Source organism: Mustela nivalis (genome assembly GCF_964662115.1).
Source record: "Mustela nivalis genome assembly, chromosome: 16".
Taxonomy (NCBI): domain Eukaryota; kingdom Metazoa; phylum Chordata; class Mammalia; order Carnivora; family Mustelidae; genus Mustela; species Mustela nivalis.
The window spans coordinates 294,677-319,157 of NC_139035.1; the positions used below are offsets into that span (position 1 = coordinate 294,677).

Sequence of the window (24,481 nt, forward strand, 5' to 3'; positions counted from 1 at the left end):
GAGCAAAGAGCCCAAAGCGGGGCTTGATCCCATGATCCTGAGCTGAAGGCAGAGGATTAACCCACTGAGCCACCCAGGCGCTGGTAAATAAAATCTTTAAAACACACACACACACACACACACCACAAAATATTTTGAAGATTTTATTTTTAACTAATCTCTCCACCCAGTGTGAGGCTGGAGCACACTGCCCTGGAATTGCGTGCTCTACTGACTGAGCCAGCCCGGAGCCGCTTTCCCTCTACCTTTTTTATCTCTGTTTCACACCTCCATCAGCTCAGACACTTTTATATCTTCAGGTCAGTTACATGTACCCTTTATTCTGTCATCCTGGTCATCTTCTGTAATTTGTCTATGTACTGCAAAAGTCAAAATTTTTAGTAAACAGTGCTTATAAGTCTTTCTTAATTTTTGTTAAACTTTCATAATAAGAAGAGGATGGAAAGAAAATTTATAAAGAAAACTATATGATAGTGATCTGTCATCTTTTCATAATACTCAGTGGCTCCAAACCCTCCAGTGGGTTTCCAGCTTACTTAGAGTAAACCCAAAGACCTCATTGCTTCCAGCCCTATGGTTTGGCACTTGCTGCCTTCTCCTCTTTCATCCCTTACTGTGTTTGCTGTTACACTTATTTGTTCCAGTCACACTCATTTCTTTGCTCTTCCTTAAATACACTACAGTTTTGCCTTAGGTATTTTTATGCCTTCTACTCAGAACTCTCTTACCCCATATATTTGTAAAGCTCACCTCCGCATTTCATTTAGCTCTCCATGATACCTATCAGAGAAGCTTTCCCTGACCACCCTAGTCAGATAGCTCCCCATTCTGATCAGTATCTTTTTTCTTCAGTTTTTTTTTCTCCTGCACAGTGCATATCACTATCTGACATCATAATTATACAAACACATTTATTTATTTGTTCATAGAATATATACCTGCCCCGGAACAGTGGGCCAAAATAATACCTTTAGAAATTTATTTACTTTATCTAGTGTCAGGAGAAGGACCTCATGCATATGTGGCACTTGTGATTGAGGAGGCAGAGTGTGAGTTGTGTGTTAGATTTCATGTCTTCCTTTAAAGATAGGTCACATCTTTCTCCTTGCCCAAAGGAGAATTTTCTAGTATTAATTTCAGATGCATTCTCCCATAATGGACAATTGCCTTTATGATATTCTCAAGTTTTTGCAAGCTGTGGATTCGGTGTCTTCTCATTTTTAAATTTACTTTCAGATTTTACTGAGTATATTCTCAAAATATTTTTCTAAGGATGAGTGGAAAGTAAACTTCTTGCAAGCTTAACCATATTTTTTTCTGCCTTCATACTATTTTTAAAACATGTGGTCCTTATTTTTATCTTGCATTTAATTTTAAAAATAGGTAGTACTTTCTCATTGTATAAAAATAAATTATTTTTAAAAAGTGTATAAAAAGTGGCCTCCACCCTTGTTTCTGTCTCTCCCATTCCTTTCTGCTCCCTAATATGTACAACTACTTGTTAGAGTTTTTTAGATATCTTTTTGTTTTTTTCCGTCTTCCTTGAAATTTATTTACCTATAGCATGGTGTAAGTTTAAGGTGTACAATGTGATGATTTGTACACAGATACGTTGTGAAATGATTGCAGTAGGGTTAGTTAACACATAGATCGCCTCATGTATTACTGATTTGTTGCGGTGGTAGTGGTGAGAACATTTTAGATTTACTCTCCTAGCATTTTTCAAGGATACAACATAGTGTTAAATGTAACCACCAGCCATGCTGCACATTATAGCCCCAGAATTGACTCCTCTCCTACATTAGATAGATAGGTCCATAGATCCCTGTTAGATCTTCAGAACTCAGCTTGCCCCTGAAGTTTGTGGTTTTGCAGCAGCAGCATCTCCCAGCTGCTGGCAGCCGCCAGCCGTTCTACTGCCTGTTTCTACCAAATGGTTATTTTTAGATTCCACATATAAGGGACATCAGACAGTTTGTCATTCTTGTTTGGCCCTAAGGGTTTATTCATGTTGGTGCAAACGACATGTTTTCCTTCTTTTATATGACTAATATTCCATCTCCTATATATACCACCTTTCTTTTGTCCATTGCTTCATAGAGAAACACTTGGGTTCTTTCCATGTCTTGGGTGTCGTGAATCCTACTGCGGTGAACATGGGAGGTACGGGTATTTCTTCAAGATAACAATTTCATTTCTTCCAGTTACACCCAGAATAGGATTGCTCGATCATATGATAGTTTCATGCTGAAGTTTTTGAAAACCTCTGGACTGTTTTCCACAGTGGCTGCACCGGTTTACTGCCCTACCCAAGTGCACAGATGCTCCCTTTCCCCCACACCCTCCCCAGCACCTGTTCTCTTGTCGTGTCTGGTTTGATGGTACCGTCCTCGTAGGTGTGAAGTGATATTCCACTATAGTTCTGATCTGCATCTGCCTTCTTTTTTTTTTTTTTTTTTTTTTTTTAAAGATTTTATTTGTTTATTTGACAGAGAGAGATCACAAGTAGGCAGAGAGGCAGGCAGAGAGAGAGAGAGGGAAGCAGGCTCCCTGCTGAGCAGAGAGCCCGATGCGGGCCTAGATCCCAGGACCCTGAGACCATGACCTGAGCCGAAGGCAGCGGCTTAACCCACTGAGCCACCCAGGCGCCCTGCATCTGCCTTCTGATGTGTGATGGGGAGCACTTTTCATCTGTTTTTCGGCTGTGTATACTTTTGGAAAATGTTGATGTAGGTCTTTTGCCCATTTTTTTTTTTTTTAAAGATTATTTATTTATTTATTTGACAGAGAGAGATCACAAGCAGGCAGAGAGGCAGGGAGAGAGAGAGGAGGAAGCAGGCTCCCCGCTGAGCGGAGAGCCCGAAGTGGTACTCGATCCCAGGACCCTGAGACCACGACCCAAGCCGAAGGCAGAGGCTTTAACCCACTGAGCCACCCAGGCGCCCTTTTGCCCATTTTTAAATCTGATTATTTGTTGTTTTTGTTACAGTGTTGTATGAGCTCTTCATATATTTTGTAGATTAACCTCTTATCAAATATATGGTTTGCATATATTTTCTTCCATTCTATAGGTTTCCTCTGCATCTTACTGGTTTCTGTGCTGTGCCAAAGCTTCCAAATTTGATTTTTTCTTTTTTTGTTTGCACTTTTGGTGTCATATCAAAAAAAAAACAAAACAAAACGCCAAAAACCTCTGCTAAGGGGCACCTTGGTGGCTCAGTGGGTGAAAGCCTCTACCTTCAGCTTAGGTCATGGTCCCGGGATCCTGGATCGAGCCCTGCATCGGGCTCTCTACTCCGTGGGGAGGCTGCTTCCTCCTCTCTCTCTGCCTGCCTCTCTACCTACTTGTGATCTCTGTCAAATAAGTTAAAAAAAAAAAAACTTAAAAAAAAGCACTACTTATGATGAATTTCTATAACCTAGGTGAGGTTCGGTGGGCTGAGGTCCAGAGCCAATGACCAAGAAAGAATTCTTGAGACATTTTTGGTGCAGAATGGTGGTTTATTAAAGCACAGGGACAGGACCTGTGGGCAGAAAGAGCTGCTGTCCCATATTGTGAGGGATGGCAGGTTCTGTACCCTGCGGTGGGGGGGGGGAGGTGAGGGAAGGGAGGTTTCAATGGAGCTTTCATATGCTAAAGAGGGCCTAGGAGGTGCCACCAGTGTTGTCTTTTAGCAAGCCATTCACATCAGATAGTTGGCAGATACCCGTCCTGCCCTGCCAGATCGTGATCTCTGCAAGTTAACTGTTTGTTTCTTATGGCCTTGGGGTGCCTAAGGAATGCCACATACATTACCAAGGGGAGGGGAGCAGGTGGAGAGAGGGGGTGCACGGTGCCAGCTTTTCCTTTGTCCTCAGCCAGCTTCCTGCTCCCTCGTCACTAAGACCAAGGTCAAGGAGTTTTTCACTCTGTTTCTTCTAGAGTTTTATAGTTTCAGGTCTTATGTTTAAGTACTGTATCCATTTCAGGTTAGTTTTGTCTTATTTTGCTTGTGAACATCCAGTTTTCCCAACACATTTATTGAAAAGATTGTGTTTTCCCCATTGAGTATTCTTGGCTCCTTTGTTGTAAATTAATAGACCATATATGTTTGGGTTACTCTTTGGGTTCTGTATTCTGTCCCATTGGTCTGTGTCTCTGTTTTTATGCCAATAGTGTACTATTTTGATTACTGTAACTTTGTAATATAAATCTTAGAAAGTGTTGAAGCACATGCCTAAATATAATTAGGGATGTTAAGCACCTGATAAAACAAAACAGAAACTGGTTTTACTGGGCAGGCAAAGAGAAAACCATTTACATTTTCTTAACAGCAGATCAATGGATCTAAGAAAACATTGTCCTTTTGAACAGAGAATTTCAGTCTTGCACCAATGTACCTTTAAAACCTATTCATTTCAATTTTAGTTCATTCTTGACCATAGCTAAAATTCCTTTTCTGAAGATTTCCCTTCACAAACTTTCTACAACTTTCCTTTGCATTCATGTTTTGTCCCAAGTCATTTCTTTCTAAACAACCATCTCATTTAGGACAAAATTACCTTCCTTTACCTTCAACAAAATGTATTCCCATTCCTTAAATCTTTCTTACATATCTCCTACTTTCCTACATACAGTTTCCCTTTATTTCCATCAGTTTTAGTTACACTAAGCAGAACTTTGTATTCTTAGAAACACCTTTAGTTATTAACCAATTGTGAACTGTTACAACAATTCTTTAGATGACAAATTTATGAAACAGTGCAAATTTATGAAAAGTGCCAAACACGTTTACCAACAGTTTTAAATACTCTTAGTTTCTTTGCAGTAAGAAGTCAAAAGCACAAACCTACATCCAGTAATTAATGACTTAGCATTTTATCCTGTTTGGTTAGGACCTAGATGTCCACAATTTAATTCCATTTGTCATCCAAGCAAAACTTAAAAAACTTTCAGGTTACCAAAGACTTTGAAAGTTACTTCAGCAATTACCCATTAGAACTTTGAGATAGACAATTAACCATCAGTTTAGTCATTTCTTCGCTAACAAATTAACAAGTAACACAAGCTTATTTGACCTTCAGTAAACTTTGATAGAATAAAAGCTTCACATTTACTGCTGTTAACTTCAAAGACGCATCTATCTTAATTAAACCAACAAACTTAACTTAGTTCCAATACTGATTTATGTTCCACCTGGGCCCACTCCACTTTGAATGTTTACCTGAGACATGCGTGGGAAGATCTGGAGTGGGGAGTGTTGGGTCCAGGGGGTGCTCTTCTTGCTCCTTTACAGTGGAGAGAGAAGGGGCCGTGGTGCATGATCTAGAGGCCAGTCATGCAGGTTGCACGCGCGTTGGTACAGAAACACAGTAAGGGGGAAACAGAAGAAACAGTGCTGCCAGGAGGCAGAGAAAAGATTACCGGTTTTAGAGCTCATAAGCCCCAACAGAGCAGACACCATGCTTTCCCACCAACAAGGGGGAAGGGGTTAGGCAGTCCAAGTCAGGCGAGAGAACACAGGGAAACTTCCCCGAAACAAAGAGTTTCGGCAGCTGCTTGGGAATATTCCTTATAGTCTCTGTCTCGAGTTAGACCAACCCCAGTTGGCTCCAGTTATAGCCATTACCACGGGAAGTGAGTGAGGGAGAAGCCCCCACATCTATTAGGAGTAACAGAGAGAAATAAAGCCAGAATCCCCTTTGCTAGGGATGGCCCAGCATCCTGGGTTTACTAGAAGAAGGCTTATTTACGTAATTACCATCCAATATGTCAGGAGAAAGTTTACTAGCTGACTCATTTGGGCAAACACATTTCGCAAAAGCCCCTTAGTCTGGGGTCCTGGTGTAGAGCAATGAAGGCCTAGGTATGAGCAGTGAAGGTATCCTAGGTCCATTTGCCCCATTTCCTGCAGAGATCTAACTGATAGATCCCACTGAGGCCATGCAGTGTTACAGGAGCCCCGTCCTTTCCCAAGTTTTGCAATCCAAATTATTTCCAGTGGGTTAAAAGGCACCCCAAGGTAGAGTCCTTGGGAATTGAAGAAGCCTACTGAGGCCATGCTTCCAGAAAAGTAATGAAGGTCCATTACCAAATCCCCCGACTCCTGGGTGGCGTCCCACACAGGGTAGGTCAGAGGTTTTAGGTGTCAAAAGCGACCGGAGGCGTCCCTCAACAAAAATTGCTATTGATCACCGTCCTGCCTTCCCCAGAAGGCATTCCTGCCGTAAGAGGCCCTGGAGGGGTGCCGGCGTCCCTCCACTTCCCCATCGCATCCTAGGCTGCCAGTGGGTGCCTGGTCTATGGACTAAAATGCTTGTGCCATGCCATCGTATGTCCTGAAGACTGCATACTGTTTTGCCATATTAACCCATGGAAATACTAGAAAAGTTTGGCAAGGGGAAATTACCCAATTTCATAGCTTTAGGCGGTTTGCAGAAGACACTGACGAGAAACAGTAAAAAGACTGAAATCCATCATGGTCTAAGCGACATTCCAACACATGTGGTCCTTGCAGCCAACTTCCCTAGGAAACGGTCCCCGGTTGCCTTTTAATTCAATCGGGTACTGGTTTCGGCCGGCTCCCAGTGGAGGTCCCGCGGCCAGACGTGGCTAGACCAGGGATGTGGAGGGGATCACATTAGATCAATCAGGAGGAAACCTCACACGGGAGTTTTAAGATTGGCAGCCGTCCTGGTGACTTAGGTGGCTGTCCCGTGCCCAAGAGAGACAACTTTCTATAAGAACAGGAATAAAGAGAGGCCATCAAGTTTCTGGGTCCTATTGCCATTCCGGCCAGGGTACTAGCTTACAGCCAAAAGGCAGACGCTCTCCTCCCCGTGGAGTAGCCACGGGCTAGAGGATTACAGCCTGAGCAATTGACATGCAAGTGTTCCAATAAGACCACAGTCCTTGAAAAGCCCCTGAAACGAGAGTAAATGGAGAGAAAGTACTCACCAAGACGCCAGCACCGAAGTTCAGAGTCCAAATGTAAAGACTCACAGCCCCACGTTGGGCGTCATATGATGAAGTTCTAGAACCTAGGTGAGGTTTGGTGGGCTGAGGTCCGGAGCCGATGACCAAGAAAGGATTCTTGAGACATCTTTGGTGCAAAATGGTGGTTTATTAAAGCACAGGGACAGGACCGGTGGGCAGGAAGAGCTGCTGCCCCCCCCCCCACCCCGCCCCGGTTGTGAGGGATGGCAGGTTATGTACCCTGCTGTTGGGGGAAGGTGAGGGGAAGGGAGGGTTCAGTGGAGTTTTCATATGCTAAAGAGGGCCTACAAGGTGCCAGGATGTTCCAGGCCTGCCAGAGGCCTTGCCCTTGCTGCTGGATCAATGTCTTTAGACCAGCCATTAACATTTAAGATAGTTGGGAGACTTTTTGGTGGGGTGTCACAATCCTGCTATCAATCGTCTTTGTTAGTGAGATTTAGGACGTTTGTAAGCCAAGGGAGACTCCAGTCTAGCAGGATTGTGAGCTCTGCAAGTTAACTATTTGCTCATTGTTCATGGCAGTCAGGGCTGCCTGAGGGATGCTACACTTATGGAGGGGAAAGGGTGAAGAGGGGGTGCAAGGCGCCAGCTCCTGCTCTGTCCTCAGCCAGCCTCCTGCTCCCTCATCAAAACTACTAAATTCATTTATTAGTGCCAACAGTTCTTGGTGGTGTCTTCAGGGTGTTCTGGAGGTAAGATCATGTCATCTGCACACACACAGAGACAGTTTTACTTCATTTCTAGTTTGGATGTCTTTTGTCTTTTTCTTGCCTAATTGTTCTGGACAGGATCTAATCCTGTGGTTAGGTAAGAGTGATAAGAGTTGTTAACCTTTTCTTGTTCCTGATTTTAGAGGAAAAGCTTTCAGCTGTTCACCATTGAGTATGATGTCATTTGTGGGCTTGTCCTATACAACCTTTCTTATGGTGAGATATGTTGGCAGTTTGTTGAGTATTTTTATCATGAAAGATGTTGAATTTCGTCACATGCTTTTTCTGCATACATTGAGATGATTGTGTGATTTTTATTGTTCTTTATATTAATGTGGACTGTCACATTTACTGATTTGTGTATACTGAATCATCCTTGAATCAGGGATACATTCCACTTGGTTATGGTGTATAATCCTTTTAGCGTGCTGTTGAATTCGATTTGCTAGTATTTTGTTAAGGATATTTATATCTGTATTCATCAGGAATATTGGTATGTAGTTTTCTTTTCTTGTAATATGTTACCTGGCACTGGTATCAGGGAAATGCTTGCCTCAGAAAATGAGTTTGGGCATGTACCCTCTTCAGTTTTTTTGGAGATTTTGAGAAGGATTGGTGTTTATTCTTCTTCAAATGTTTGGTAAATAGTTAAAGCCCCTGAAGCCGGGGGGGGGGGGGGGGGGGGGGGGGGGGGGGGGGGAAACCTGCCTGCTCTCCATTTGTATAGGAAGAGGAACAGAAAATGAATGGATAAGAGGGTAACTATCAAAATGCCTGAATTCAGTCACCCATAAGTTTCCCCTGCTATTTGATCTCTGAGAGAGTGTAAAAAGCTGGTGTCTCTAATTTTTTTGGTTGTTTTTCAGTGGGTTTTGATTACGGATTCAGTTTCCAGAAACAAACAAACAAAAAATTACTTGTTTTTGGCCTGGATAGATTTTTAATTTTTTTTTGTGTGTGTGATTTAGTCTTGGTAGGTTATATGTTTCTAGTAGGTTGTCTAATTTATTGGTGTATAACTGTTCAGTGTATTCTTTTATACTCTTGCATTTCTGTGGTATCAATGGTAATATCTGCTCTTTCATTTATAATTTTTATTTATTTGGGTCTTTTTTTTCCCCTAAAGGTTTATCAATCTTGTTTATTTTTTTCAAAAAACTAGCTTTTAGTTTCATTGATCTTTTCTGTTTTCCTACTCTTTCATTTATTTCTGCTCTGATCTTTGTTGTCTCCTTTCTTTTGCTAATTTTGGCCTTAGTTTGTTTCTCTCTTTCCTTAATGTGTTCTTGTGCTTATTTGTGACTTTTCTTTTTTCTTAGTGTAGGCATTTCTTGCTGTAAAATCTCTGCTTATAACTGCTTTTGCTGCATCCCATATGTTTTATTTCTATTTTCATTTATTTCAAAATTTTTTTTTTATTCTTGGACCCAAAGATTGTCCAAGAATATGTTATTTAATTTCTACATGTTGGTGAAATTTCCAGTTTTCCTGCTGTTACTTTCTGGTCTTAGACCGTTGTAGTCAGAAAGGTACTCAGTATGATTTAATTCTTTTAAAATTTGCTAATACTTGTTTTGTGACCTCTCATGATTTACCCTGGAGAATGTTCAGCGTGCACTTGGGGAATGTCTGCTCCTGGATGATGGACTGTTCTGTATGTGCTCTAAAGTATGGTTCAATTCTCATGTTTCCTTACTAATTTCTTGTCTACGTGATTTACCCAGTGTTGGAAATGGGGTATTGAAGTCTGCTGCTGCTGTTTTTGTTGTTTCTTCCCTTAGATCTGATGTAATAATTAAAAAAAAAAAAAAAAGTTTAGAGATCCCCTTCTCTGCCATTTGGCTAAAGATCAAGTGTAAAAAACGTTTAGTCGGGGCGCCTGGGTGGCTCAGTGGGTTAAGCCGCTGCCTTCAGCTCAGGTCATGATCTCAGAGTCCTGGGATCGAGTCCCGCATCGGGCTCCCTGCTCAGCGGAGAGCCTGCTTCCCTCTCTCTCTCTCTGCCTGCCTCTCCATCTACTTGTGATTTCTCTCTGTCAAATAAATAAAAAAAAAAAAAAAACGTTTAGTCATTTTAGTAGATATCTGGTGATACCGTGTGGTGGTTTTGATTCTCTGTCCTGTCTAATTTTTGTATGTTCATCTGTATCTCACAAACTTCCCAAACTCACTTGTTAGTACTAGTATTTATATTTTCTCTAAATTTCTAAAGCTATAGTACAGAATTCTCATTACTTATTTAAAAAAAAAATGTTTTGGCAGAATTCACCTGTAAAGCCACCTGGACCTGGTTTTCTTTGTGGAAAATCCTAAATGCAATCCCTTAATAAAAGTAGACTAAGTATTGAGTAAATTTTGTTTATTAGCATGTGTGTTTCAGGGATTTTGTCAGTTTTATCTACATTGTTGTATTACTGGCATAAGGTTGACTCTTACTGTTCAGGTATTGTAGAACATGTAATTAGTGATTTAATGTTACCCTCTCATTCCTCATGTTGGTGGTATATTTCCCCCGTCCCCTTTTCTTTTCTTGATTAGTTAAGCTACATGTTCATTAATTGTATTTGTCTTGTCAGAGAACCAGCTTCTAGTGTTTTTGTGTATTTTTTTCTCCTGATTTTCTGTTTTCTCTTGTTTCTTGGTTTCTGATCTGATACTCATTATTTCCAATCTTCTTTTGGCTTTGGGTTTCATTTGTTTTTTGATTGGAAACTGAGGTCATTGATATGAGACTTTTATTTTTTCTAATATAGGTATTTTAATGCTATAAGTTTCCCTTCAAGTTCAGAGTTAGCTGCAACCCAATAATTGGGTTATGTTGTGCTTTCATTTTCATTCATTTCAAAATACTTCCTAATTTATTGGGTAATTTCTTTTTTGGATATCTTGTTATTTTGTAGTTTCCAAATCTTTCTGTTAATGATTTTCACTTAATTCCATTTTGGTCAGAGAACATACTCTGTATTTGAAATTTTTAAAAAATATTGAGATTTGTTTTATGGCCCATAAATATTTTCCATATTTGTAAATATTTTTTGTGTACTTAAAAATATTTAGGGCTCAGGGGCGCCTGGGTGGCTCAGTGGGTTAAGCCGCTGCCTTCAGCTCAGGTCATGATCTCAGAGTCCTGGGATCGAGTCCCGCATCGGGCTCTCTGCTCAGCAGGGAGCCTGCTTCCTCCTCTCTCTCTCTGTCTCTGCCTGCCTCTCCATCTACTTGTGATTTCTCTCTGTCAAATAAATAAATAAAATCTTAAAAAAAATATTTACCGTCCAACTCTTGATTATGGCTCAGGTCATGATCTTGGGGTTATAAGATAGAGCTTCAGGTCAGGCACAGAATCTGCTTGAGATAATGTCTTCTCCCTTTCCCTCTGCCACATATGCTCTTGTGCCTGCATACTTGTGTTCTCTAAAAAAATAAACAAATACAATCTTAAGGGGAAAAAAGAGACTGTATTCTGTTTTTTAGTTGTTTCAGATGGGATAGTAAATCTGCCTTGACTGAAAGTGGAAGTCTTTCTTTGTTAATTGAGATACAGTTCTTTTATCATAAAATGTACCCATTTTGAGTATGCGGCTCAATTTTTTTTTTAGTGTATTCATAAAGTTGTACAGTCATCACCATTGTCTAGTTCCAGTATATTTTCACCATCTGAAGGAAAAGTCCATACCAGTTATCATGCACTCCCATTCCCCTCTACCAAGCTGTTGGCAGTCACCTATCTACCTTCTGTCTCCCCAGATACGCCTAGTCTAGACTTTCAGAATGCGTGGAATCAGACTGGCTTCACTGTCTCAGCATAATGTCTTAAAAGTATTTACATGTTGCAGGATGTGTCATGATTTCATTTTGTGGCTGAATAATATTTCATTATATGGATGTTTTGTTATGAGCAAATGGATAATCACATTTTGTTTATCCGTACTTTAGCTGATAAATGTTGGGATTGCTTTCACTTTTAGCTCTTAGGAATAATGCAGCTGTGGGTTTTTGTGAAAAGGTTTTTGTTTGGTACATGTGTTTAGTTCTCTTGGATGTATCCCTTATTGTGAAAATGCTGGGTCATGGGCTAACTTTCATTTTTTGAGGAAGTGCCAGACTGTCTAAATAGGAACACAGTGTTGCACTCCTGTCAGCACTGTGTTAGGGTTCCGATTTTTTGACACCCTAGCCAACTCTTACTATTTTCTTCTTTGGCTTTTTTGTTTGTTTGTTTGTTTGTTTGTTTGTTTTTGGTAAACCTAAAGATTGATACCTATGTTTCCTTCTAAGAGTCTTATAGTTTGGGCACTTAAGTTTAGATTTTTTGATTATTTTCAGTTCATATTTGTATATAGTTTCCCTTTCTTGAGTGTATCCAGTTGTCCCAGCATGATTTGTTGAAAAAATACTTTCTCCATTGAAAGGTCTTGGACCCCTTGTCAAAAATTACTTGAACATAAATGTTTACTTCTGGACTCTCAGTACCGTTCCATTGATTTATATGTCTGTGATCATGACAGTAGCATACAGCTGTGATTACTATAACTTTGTAGTGAGTTCTTTAAAAAAAAATTTTTTTTTTTTAGATGGCCTTGTTTTTTGTGTCTCTGGGTATAAAATGAATTAATTAAAGTAAATTTAAACAATGAAACTTAACAATTCAGACATTTCATTGTCAGTTTATAGAATACAGTGTTTGCTAAATGACAATATGTTTTTTCAACAGATTAACTGGTAAATACTCCTTGGGATAGACACGATTTTATTAGTGATATAAATTTTGAATCATCAGTTAATTGAAAGATAGCATACTTATTTAAATGTCCAGTTTACTTAAATTTATTTTTTGCTTTCTTTTTAGGTTAATACAATCTGTTGGAATGAGACTGGAGAATATATTTTATCTGGCTCAGATGACACCAAGTTAGTAATCAGTAATCCTTACAGCAGAAAGGTAAAGTGGCTTAAAAAGATCTGTAATTTAATGAGAAAAATTAAGAAGCTAGAAATTAAGAAATTGTAAATAATTATGGGATGGACATTTGTAATGAATATCCTTATTTTACTCAAGGTAGTTATGTAATTTGGAAGTTAAATCATGTTTACCCCTTAATCTTCTTAGGAAAACAGTAGATTTCACCTAGCATTTGACTCTAGCAAATTTAAATATGCTTCATTTTATTCATGTAGGTAAAATTGCCAAAAGTATCATTATCTCAGTAAACCAATTCTTAAGGGAAAAAAGTCGATGTGATTATTTTTTTCTTTCATGTTCACAAAATCTACTCTTCAGCTAAGTGGTTTAAGAAACATTACTTATTCAGTTTTCAAAAACAGTATCTAGGTTCTAGTAAAATGATTCATGATACCTAATACCTTAAGCTGGCATAATCATTTGAGTTTTAGGATTATGTAATTAGAATTACTTTCTGATTTTTATTGGCTTTTCTTCTCTGTATATGGAGACACTATACACCTATTTTTGTATCAACTGATTGGCAGACCAAACTGTTATTTAATAGTAGCAATCTTATAGAATAAATTATTCACGTATTTCTTATTTTTCCACATTTAGACAGTTAAGATTTTTAAATAAATGTTGTGGTCCTTTAACCTGAATGAGATTCATATTGAAGATATCCTTGATTAAAAGACAGGTCATAATTTTATTTCAGAGATAGCATTACTTAATTGTCCTGACTTAGCAGAGGGAAACTTGATATTTTCAAATCCTACTTGTGTTAGGTCTACAATTACTAGGTCTTTTAAGGAGCCTCTACCCATTTCCAGCCTGGAGCTTAGGGCCTGGATCAGTGGCACATGAAAACATTCTCATTCTCCAAGTGTGGAAGCACTGCAAAAGGCCAAAAAAACTGTCCCCTTGGGTTTTTATGGGGGCTTCATTACATAGCCCTGATTGACTAAAAGTCTTTGGTCACTGACTGATTAAACCTCCAGCCCCTCTCCGCCCTTGTGCTCCAACTCTCCAATCTCAGGATTGCTCCTTCTGGCGGTCAGTCCCTAGCCTTTGGTGGGGTCCAGAAGTCATGTTCATTAATAACAAGACACCCATTTCACCTTGTCTCTGAAACATTTTTAAAGAAGACCATATATATATATGAGAAATATATATATATATAGTCATAAATATATCTTTGGTCATCTGGATGACCAAAGCTATATTTCTTATAAATCATTATATTGTTCTAGGACAACTTTTTCCTTACAGTAGAGGAAATTTCCTGGAAGGATGTATATGTGGAATGCTTTTTGACTTTCACTATCAGAATTTTAATGCTTACAGTACTCATAGTAGTTGGGTAGACACCAAAGGAATAATCTGTGTTTTTGAAAAGATGCAGTGCTTCACGCTTTAAAAAACAAAACAAAAAACCCAAAAAACTGTAGTAGAATACACTTACCATAAAATTAACTATCTTAATAATTTTTAGTAATTCTGTTTAATGACATTAAGTATATATACATTGTTGATACTGTGGTTACATCCAGCTCTAGAATTATTTTCATCTTGGAAAACTGAAACTTTGTACCTGGTAAACAGTAGCTCCTTTTTCTTCTCTCCTCCCCTCCCTTGGCAACCACCTTCTTTTGCCTCTATGAATTTAACTACTCTAGATACCTCATAGAAAGTTTTACACAACATTTGTCTTTTTCTTACTACTTCATTTATCATGATGCCCTTAACATTCAGACATGTTGCAGTATATATCAGATTTTCTTTTTTTTATGGCCAAACAATATTCTGTTGTATGTAAATACCACATTTTTCTCCCCATTCATTTTTCTTTCTTTCTTTCTTTTAAAGATTTTATTTATTTATTTGACAGAGATCACAAGCAGGCAGAGAGGCAGGCAGAGAGAGAGGGGGAAGCAGTCTTCCTGCTGAGCAGAGAGCCCGATGCAGGACTCGATCCCAGGACCCTGAGACCATGACCTGAGCTGAAGGCAGCAGCTTAACCCACTGAGCCACCCTGGCGCCCAGAAACACTTTTGTTTTTATAGAGTTAAGAGATTTGAAGTATTCCTTATTAATGGTAACATACCCTAATTTTATGTATAGTACGTCTCAAATATAAGAGAGAAGTTTCCTTTTCCAGTAATTGTAGTCTAGTTTATTTGGACCAATCCTCCCATTGAAAACTACTAAAATATTCTTGATTAAAGTCTTTAAAAATTGTTGTAAAAGTAACAAGTAACTTTCCTTAATAGTAAGGGATTCTTGGTCCAAAATTGAAGGGAAAAGGTAAGTCCAGAGAAGTGAGCATTAAAGCCACTTTCTTCTCCCTGAAGGTGTTTGTCAATCCAAGCATGTATAAACTTTAGTCTTGATGGCCTTGAAGGTCAAGGTAAGACAGAAACAAAGTTCAGGACCCAAATCAAGTACGGAGTGTATTGATTCCTATAGCAGACTCTCCACGGTATGCTGAGACACTCCTTCCCCCGGCAAACGACCACCTCCTTAAGGTACAGATGAAACTGAAGGAAGGTAATTACCTTGTAATATCTAATATAAAGGAAGGCCTGAGTGTACCACATATGCAAGATTTTTTTGATTTGGCTTCAGCCAGCTACCTTTAATTTCTCAGAGCATAAAATGTTGTTTCTTTACTCTGTGCTTTTGCTTGCACTGTTCTCTCTTCATGGGATGTTCTCCTGCTTTGGCGAACATCTCCCACCTACTTGGCAAATTTAAATCCATTCTTCAGTTCTTGGCTTTTAGCTGTGGTGGTAGACCTTTCTTGTTGCCCTGGGCAAATGTAGGCACTCCTTCCTCTATGTTCTCATTGTATTTTGTAGATAATTAGATTATTATATTATGTTTGTTTCCATGTTGCTCACCATTAGACAGTAATTCTTCAGGGCAGTGACAGTTCTTTCTTTTTTGTTTCCTCAACACTTAGTAAGTCACCTGTCACATAGTAGGTGCCCAAAAAATATTAGTAAAGGAAAGGCAAGGAATTTCTGTATTTAATTCCTTAGGTGGGGGTATGGGTTGGCTTCAGAGAGGAGTGATTTTTACCAAGAGATTGAAGAACGGACATTTTCTATCTGGATATTCCTGGACCAAGATTAAAGTTTCCTTTTTAAAATTAAATTAAAATTTTAAATTTATTTTTGTGAGAGGGGGAGAAAGAGAACATGAGAACATGAGTGGGGTGGGCAGAGGGAGAAGCAGACTCCCCAACAAGCAAAGAGCCGTATGTGGGAATTGATCCCAGGACCCCAGAGTCATGATCTGAGCCCAAGGCAGATGCCCAACTGACTGAGCTACCTAGGCGCCCCAAGCTTAAGGTTTTAGAAACATTGTGTGTGATGTATTGAAAGAAGAAAGAGATACCTGGTTGGCCAGTTAGATTAATCTGATCAGTAAAGTCACAGATGTTACACCTAGTTCACATTCACATTTATTAGTAATTCCAGTTAACAATATGTCAGTTACATCTTCAGTTAAGTTACTCTACCAACTTCTGTCTCCCTAGGCCATTATTCTTAGATGTTTCCTGAATAAGTATTTTAAGACATTGATTCAAGGAAGCACAAATAATAAATGCAGCTACCAAAAATAACCATTTCCAAGTGCATATCATTTTTACAAAGATCAACCTTGTCACTCTTTACCTCCAGTAGAATACATAGCTGTATTGATTGTATAGATTTAGTATTGACAGCTATACACAAATTCCAGCCTTTGTTGCAATTACTGATTGTATGCACCTGAGTTCTTGTTCTTCCAACAATTACCTATTAATTAGGAAGTGAGTGGTTCAGAATGTAGTTAACATGGTAGGCAGTGGTCCGATAGTAGGCTTGATAGGCAGTATTAGGATTTACGTTTTAGTGTGACTGAAATAATCACTGGAGTGTATTAAACATACAGGTGATTTGCATTTTTATTTATTTATTTATTTATTAAAGATTTTATTTATTTATTTGACAGACAGAGATCACAAGTAGGCAGAGAGGCAGGCAGAGAGAGAGAGAGAGAGGGAAGCAGGCTTCCTGTGGAGCAGAGAGCCCGATGCGGGGCTCGATCCCAGGACCCTGAGATCAAGACCTGAGCCGAAGGCAGCAGCCCAAACCACTGAGCCACCCAGGCACCCCTGATTTGCATTTTTAAAAAGAGAGCTCTGGCTGCTGTTTGGAGGGTGGAGTTGGAGTAAGATTAGAAGTAGGAGATAGGAGGGGCGCCTGGGTGGCTCAGTGGGTTAAAGCCTCTGCCTTCAGCTCTCTGCCCAGCAGGGAGTCTGCTTCCTCCTCTCTCTCTGCCTGCCTCTCTGCCTACTTGTGATCTCTGTCAAATAAATAAATGAAATCTTAAAAAAAAAAAAAAAAAAAGGAAGTAGGAGATAGGACTCCATCGAGTAATCCCACTGAGAAGAGATGGTGGTTTGGACAAAGATAATGGCATTGAGGTGATGAGAATTGCTTTGGAATGTGTCTTGGACCTGAATTTGCTGATGGATTTTATATATTTTATATAAATATATCTTATATATTTTGCTATTTTATAGTGGATGAGGGAAAGAGAAATGAAGGGTGCTTTTTTAGTTTTTGACTTGATCAGCTGTGGGGGTGGATACTGCTGCCATTGTGATGAATTTGGAGAACGCTGGAAGGGCAGAAAGTTTGGACGACAACATCTGAAATCGACATTTGTCCAAAAGGAAGGAGGTTCAACTGTTTACTCTTCAAATCTTGATTACTTTAATAAAGAAATCCATATCAGTTTGTGAATAATATGTGATATGTCAGTACACATATTAGTATATGGAGTGCTTTTGTTTCTGAAGCTATGCGTAAACCTGTTAAATGGAGATAAATCATGAACTGTTAAGAATAATGTCTGCTGAATGTGATTAAAGCAGAGACAAAAGGCTATCGGTGAAGAAACTAATACGTACACTGTACACAGTGACTGTTATATATTTAGCTACTTGGTAAGCCATGCTAAGATAACTGACGGAGTTCAGTAAAGGTCATGAGATCTATCTTGTTTAAAGGCTTTACATTAATTATTCTCTTAGTTATTTTTTATACCTTAGTCTTCCAGATCTTAGTGTCTTACACTTGGAGAGAGGAAGTAAAGATTTTTAAATATTTCAGTTTTATTCTCCATTGGTTTTGGTTAATGCAGGTGCAAAAAACACCCCTCCCTTTTTTATTTGACCCTAATTATATGTGCATTATATGGAAGATTTACTGTGGGGTAGTTCATGATATTCAGCAAACCCTTCTTTTGGCCATAACCCTGTAATCTAGGTCTTAAATAAAACGGGGAGACTTACATATTCAAAGTGGTCAAGGTAAACGGCTGCTAATACTCACTCCAGACTTACGCTATCGTTTGTTAGGCATCTCTGGCAAGAGTTTGGCAGTGAGGGTTATATAGTAAATACTTAAAGCTAAACCCAAAACAGAGTTGAAATATATTTTCCTAAGTTTGTTTTAAAATTTTAAAACTTTGGAAAAACAAAACAATAATACAATGAACATCCACAAATAGATTTTTTTTTTTTTTAAGCAATTGAGCACAAGCTGGAGGCATCATGCATTTAATTCATGAATGCCTTGGTGTTTATCTACTAAAAACAAGAACATTCTTCTTTTTTTTTTTTTTTTTTTTTTTTTTTTTTTTAAGATTTAATTTATTTATTTGACAGAGATCACAAGTAGGCAGAGAGGCCGGCAGAGAGAGAGGGGGAAGCAAGCTCCCTGCTGAGGAGAGAGCCCGATGTAGGGGCTCGATCCCAGGACTCTGGGATTATGACTGGAGCCAAAGGCAGAGGCCTTAACCCACTGAGCCACCCAGGCGCCCCACATTATTCTATTTTTAAAAATATGTAATACTGAATACGGAGTTGATCCTCATTACTTGTGGATTTTATATTTGCTAATTTGTTTACTCATGGAAATTTACATTTAACCCCTAAGTCAATACTTGCTGTGCCTTCCTGGTCATATGGCCTTGCACATGAGCAGAATGGCAAAAGAACAGAGTCACTCGGTACACATCAACACTCACATTGCCAGCTGAGATAAACAAGACGACAGTCTGATATGCATACAGTATCTTTTTTGTGGTATATTTCATGTCACATTTTTGTATTGATGATTTCACAGCTTAAAACGTCCCCAGGTATCATGCTGAAATACTGTCTCATGTTCCTAAGCACCAGAAAACTGGGATGTTTCTTATGAAGAAAAAAATGATAGATAAGCTTCTTTTAGGCATAATGCTGTTGGCCATGAGTTCAAAGTTAATGAATCAACAGTATATATTAAATAAGGTCTTTAAACAGAAACATATAAAACAGTGCTGTGTATTGATTGAGGAAGGTGTTGTGGCAAGAGTCTGAAAGGAACCTAACCACACATTTCTCAAGGAGCAGTGGTTCAGTAGTTGTTAATTCAGTATTGGCAGTGACTTATCAGGCAAGACGAGAGTCAAGTATATGCTGTTATAGATAAGATTTTCTATTTGATGATGTACACACATAACACATACACATATACACATAGATGGTCTATATGCAGATTTTCTCACTGGTTTATGCTATTCTTTGTCACTGCCATGCCTTTTCAGTCCCAGCTCCATCCATCATTTCACATGTTGTCATATTTCCTTTGTCTCTTTAAGATAGTTCATTCAAATTTTTGGTCTTGCATGATATTAATATGTTACTTGTTTTACTGTTGTATTAATATAGAAGAACAGTTGTTATATCAAATGTTTCTCAATTTGGATTTGATTGTTTCTCCATGAGTAGATTAAAATGTAAAACATTTTATTTATTTTAAAATATTTTATTTATTATTTATTTGACAGAGATCACAAGCAGGCAGAGAGGCAGGCAGAGAGAGAGAGAGAGGAGGAAGCAGGCTTCTGCTGAGCAGAGAGCCCGATGCGGGGCTCGATCCCAGGACCCTGGGATCATGACCTGAGCCGAAGGCAGAGGCTTTAACCCACTAGCCACCCAGGTGCCCCAATTTAAAACATTTTAGCTAGGAGTTCTCCACAGGTGACATTGTAGTACATGATACGAAATTTATCCCCTTACTGATAATGTTAGCTTTGACATCTCCATTGTTTGGTATGTTTACCCTTTGCAATTAATAAGCTGTTTGTGAAGTGGTATGTTGAGCCTGTAAATACTCCCTTTCATAACAGTCTTTCTTATATTGGTTTTAGTGTTGATTCTTGCCTTAACCAGTTGTTAAAATGTAGTTACAAAAATGATTTTTTTTTAAAGGATTTTATTTTATTAATATTTGACAGAGAGAGAAAGATCACAAGCAGGCAGAGAGGCAGGCAGAGAGAGAGGGAGAAACAGGCTCCCTGCTGAGCAGAGAGCCTGATCAGGACCTGAGCTGAAGGCAGAGGCTTAACCCACTGAGCCACCCAGGTGCCCCAAAATAGTGATTTTTAATTGTCATTCCTTTAACATTTATTAACATTATTTTGTAAATAAGGGTATTTCTTTTGTCCCTACAACTTTTTTGGAAAAAATCACTTGAGATTTTAGATTTTTTTAAAAATCTATTACCGATAATACTTTTTGGTGCTTAAATTACCTCATTTGTTTGTTGGGACATTTAAAGCCAACTTTATGATTTGACATACTCTTATTTGTTTGAGCACATTTTTAAAAGTACATCAGATTCCCACTGCATTAAATTTTCATTGTACATACATGTGGGGGATATATCATGATTTATTCAATAAATCTCCCATGCTTTGCTGTTATGAATAGCTCATTAAATAACTTTGTGCATTTTCTCTTGTATTGTTGGAAGTGTATCTTATGGGTAAATTCTTAGAAATAGACTTGTTTGGTCAAAGGGTAAACGCACTTGTGGTTTTGTGAAGTATGGCTAAATTCCTCTCTTTTAGTCTTTTTTTTTTTTTTTTAAAGATTTTATTTATTTATTTGACAGAGAGAGATCACAAGTAGGCAGAGAGGCAGGAGAGAGAGAGGAGGAAGCAGGCTCTCTGCTGAGCAGAGAGCCCGATGCGGGACTCGATCCCAGGACCCTGAGATCATGGCCTGAGCCGAAGGCAGCGGCCTAACCCTCTGAGCCACCCAGGCGCCCCCTCTCTTTTAGTCTTACACCATCTAGTGCTCCCAGCAGAAATGATGAAGAGCCTGTTTCCTGGTAGGCTTACTCACATAATATGTTGTCAGACTTGCATTTTTGCCAATGTGAAAAGTGAGAATTAGTTTCTCAGTGTAACTTCAGTTTGCATTTCCCTTATGAACAAAGTTGGATGTTTTCTCACATTCTTAAAGGCTCTTTGTGTATCTTTTTGTGAACTGTGAATTCAGATCTTTTGCCTACTCAAAAAAAACCCCAGGTTTTGTGAAGTTTCTTTCTCTTCATTTTTAGCACTATTAGGGAGATTTGTTCTTTATTTTCACTATGTGTTGCAAATATTTACCTATTTATTTTAAACTTTTTAAAAGTTTTATTTCTATCACGGGAATTCTAGTCTTTATTTTTAAAGATGTTATTTATTTGAGAGATAGCGTGAGCGAGAGAGCACAAGCAGGGGGAATGGCAGAGGGAGAGGGAGAAGCAGACTCCGGCTGAGCCGGGAGCTCAATGGAGGGCTCTATCCCAGGACCCTGAGATCGAGACCTGAACAGAAGTCAGATGTTTAAGTGACTGAGCCATCCAGGTGCCCTGCAGTGTAGAAATACAATTCAGGAAGGAGATGTTGGGACTTCTGCTATAGTTTCATCTTACCATTTCACGATTCATTTAAATTCAGTTTATTTTTCTTTCTTTATCCTGGAAGGGAATAATTAAAAATCCTCTAGTAAACAGTTTCAAAAGTCCGTCAGAGGGTTGCCTGGGTGCCTTAGCTCGTTCAGCATCTGCTTTCGGCTCAGGTCCTTCTATCCAGGTCCTGGGACCGAGCATCCCACTGGGCTCCCTGCTCAGCCGGGAGTCTGCTTCTCCCTCTCCCTCTGCTCTGCTTCTCCCTCTCCCTCTGCCATTCCCACTGCTTGTGCTCTCTCGCTCGCAGTCTCTCTCTGTCTCTTAAATAAAGAAATAAAATCTTAATTAAAAAAAAAGTTTAGGATAGTCCTTTTTTTCTCCCCACTCCTGTATCTACTCCCCAATTCTAAAAGTAACTTGAAGTTGATTATCTGAGAAATACAGGAAACTATTTTTTAAATAATGAAAATTATCTTCTTTGCTCTGTTTCTGTCTCCTCCTATGTATAATAGTCCTTTCTTATATATCCAGATCTTACGAATGAGTCAGGTACACCAAATAGAAATATGTGTATTTAATTCTCACAACACTGTTCCTATTGATGGTACTTAATCTTCACATCTCAGAGAGAAAAAAGGAAAATATGTGAGATTCTGATTTTTAAGAAATTAAATTAGTTTAAGCCCCTGCCTTCGGCTCGGATCATGATCTCAGGGTCCTGGAATTGAGTCCTGCATTGGGCTTCCTGCTCAGCAGGGAGCCCGCTCCCCCCCACTCGGGACCACCCCCCCCCCGCCTCTCGGCCTACTTGTGATCTCTATGTGTCAAATAAATGAATAAATAAAATCTTGAAAAAAATTATATTAGTTTGGAATCAAATGATAATTTTTTATGGAGATCATAAGAATAGTAATGAGAATTTTATTCCTAGCTATGATTGTATTAAATATGAATGTTTCTTTCTAGGAAATAATAAATTACCAAGAACTTTTTTTCTCTTTTTCTCTGTGTTTTAGGTTTTGACAACAATTCGTTCAGGGCACCGAGCAAATATATTTAGTGCAAAGTTCTTACCATGCACAAATGATAAGCAGATTGTGTCCTGCTCTGGGGATGGAGTAATATTTTATACTAATGTTGAGCAAGATGCAGAAACCAACAGACAATGCCAATTTACGTGCCATTATGGAACTACCTATGAGGTACAGTATTACTGTGTGTTTTACGTGTGTGTGTGTTTATGTAAGTGCGTATGTGTAGATTTGTGTAATTAACACTCATGCGTATGTAGGCAGAGAAATTACTGACAGACTAGATTTCAGTAAACTACTTGAGAAAGTGACCTTGATAGGCTTGTGAGTAAAGTTAAATAAAATCTAATAGTAATAGGATTTGTAATTGCAAACAGTTGTCAGCCTTTAAAAATACTTCAGGTACTGTGCTACAAGCTTATGTACTAGACTTCAACCTCTTAAACACTTTATCACCGTCTTCTATAAAGTCATTCATTGCATCCTTATCAAATGTTCCTGTGGCAGAAAGAACACTACGAGTCCACCAGGCGAAAGAATCAGATTCCTAAAGGACATTAATAAGCTCAACCCCTAGTTGAATTCAGTGAGGTGCAATGAATTTAAGACTCAATCATACTATGTAACTTCGTTGAAAAATTGCTTATCCTTCAGAATGTTCTTTCAAAATCTTTTCATGGTATTTCTTTGCATCAAATCATCCTTAACCTGGTATATCTTTGTCCATGGTTTGAATTTCATTTTTCTGGTAACCTCGTGTTTTGGTGTGTAACAGCAAATAGCTGCATTTTATTTTCTCATCTGTTTTCACAGTTTTTGCTTTGAACTGGAGATTTTAGTCCATTTATATTTATTGTGAGTAGTGATATATTTGGATCTATTTGTTTATCTTACTATTTTCTGTTTGTATTTTTTTTTGTAATTTTCTTTATATATTTCCCCTTGTCTTTTGCCTTCCTTTAAAATTGCCTGAGGATTTTGCTTTTTGTCTGTTTTATTTCTGCTACTTGCAGGGAGGATAGACATTCATATTTTAGAAGAATAATTAACAAAGCCTAATGAATAAGTACCTTTGCCCTTCTGAGTAAAGCACCTTAGGACATTACAATGTCTTCATCCCTTGTCCAATTGTATATGCTTATATTGTTCCTTATATTGTTCTGAGTTTATATATTTTCTCTCATAAATGAAATATTATCATTGCCTCATCAGTTAGTATTTCTTTAGATTTACCTACATTTTTTTTTAAATTTAATTTATTTCTTTGACAGAGACAGATCACAAGTAGGCAGAGAGGCAGGCAGAGAGAGGAGGAAGCAGGCTCCCCACTGAGCAGAGAGCCCAATGCGGGACTTGATCCCAGGACCCTGAGATCACGACCTGAGCTGAAGGCAGAGGCTTTAACCCACTGAGCCACCCAGGCGCCCGAGATTTACCTACATTTTTGCCAGTACCTTTGGCTCTTCCACCACAGACTGCCTGTACAGGGTCATCGTGTACCTAAAGTATGTTCTTTCCGGTTCCTTTAGTGACAGTTTGGTAATAGAAACAATTTTCATTTCCTATTATCCTTTCCTTTCTTTTAATTTAATTTATTTATTTGACAGAGAGAGACACAGTGAGAGAGGGAACAGAAGCAGGGGGAGTGGGAGAAGGAGAAGCAGGCTCCCTGCCGAGCAGGGAGCCCGCTTCCTCTTCTCTCTCTGCTGCCTCTCTGCCTACTTGTGATCTCTTTCTGTCAAATAAATAAATAAAATCTTAAAAAAAAAAAAAAAAAGAGCCACCCAGGCGCCCCTCCTATTCTTTTCTTTTCTTCATTCCTTTCTTCCCTTTCATATCTTTCCAGAAAATGAAGGATTTTAGACCAGTTCGTCAAAGGTTGTTTTGCTGGATATTTGCTGGGTGTCTAGTTTGGCACTTTATTTTGGGTGATGTTCCTGTGTTCTCACTTGATTGTTGAAGTTGAGAACTCAGTCATCAGTCTAACTGTGGTTTCTTTACAGTTAATCTGTCTCTCTTGGCTGCTTTTAACTGTAT

The 24,481-nt window shown here is 38.7% G+C and overlaps 1 protein-coding gene across 10 annotated transcripts in view; it reads left to right on the top strand.

Moving 5' to 3' along the window:
- Window positions 1–24,481, top strand: part of DCAF6 (DDB1 and CUL4 associated factor 6) — a 146,451-nt gene that overhangs the window by 20,577 nt on the left and 101,393 nt on the right. For all 10 annotated transcript variants that reach the window (XM_082702672.1, XM_082702673.1, XM_082702671.1 and 7 more), the window contains exons 3-4: window positions 12,532–12,624; window positions 22,430–22,615. In XM_082702672.1, coding sequence (XP_082558798.1) covers window positions 12,532–12,624; window positions 22,430–22,615 — 279 coding nt within the window. The remainder of the gene's footprint in view (window positions 1–12,531; window positions 12,625–22,429; window positions 22,616–24,481) is intronic.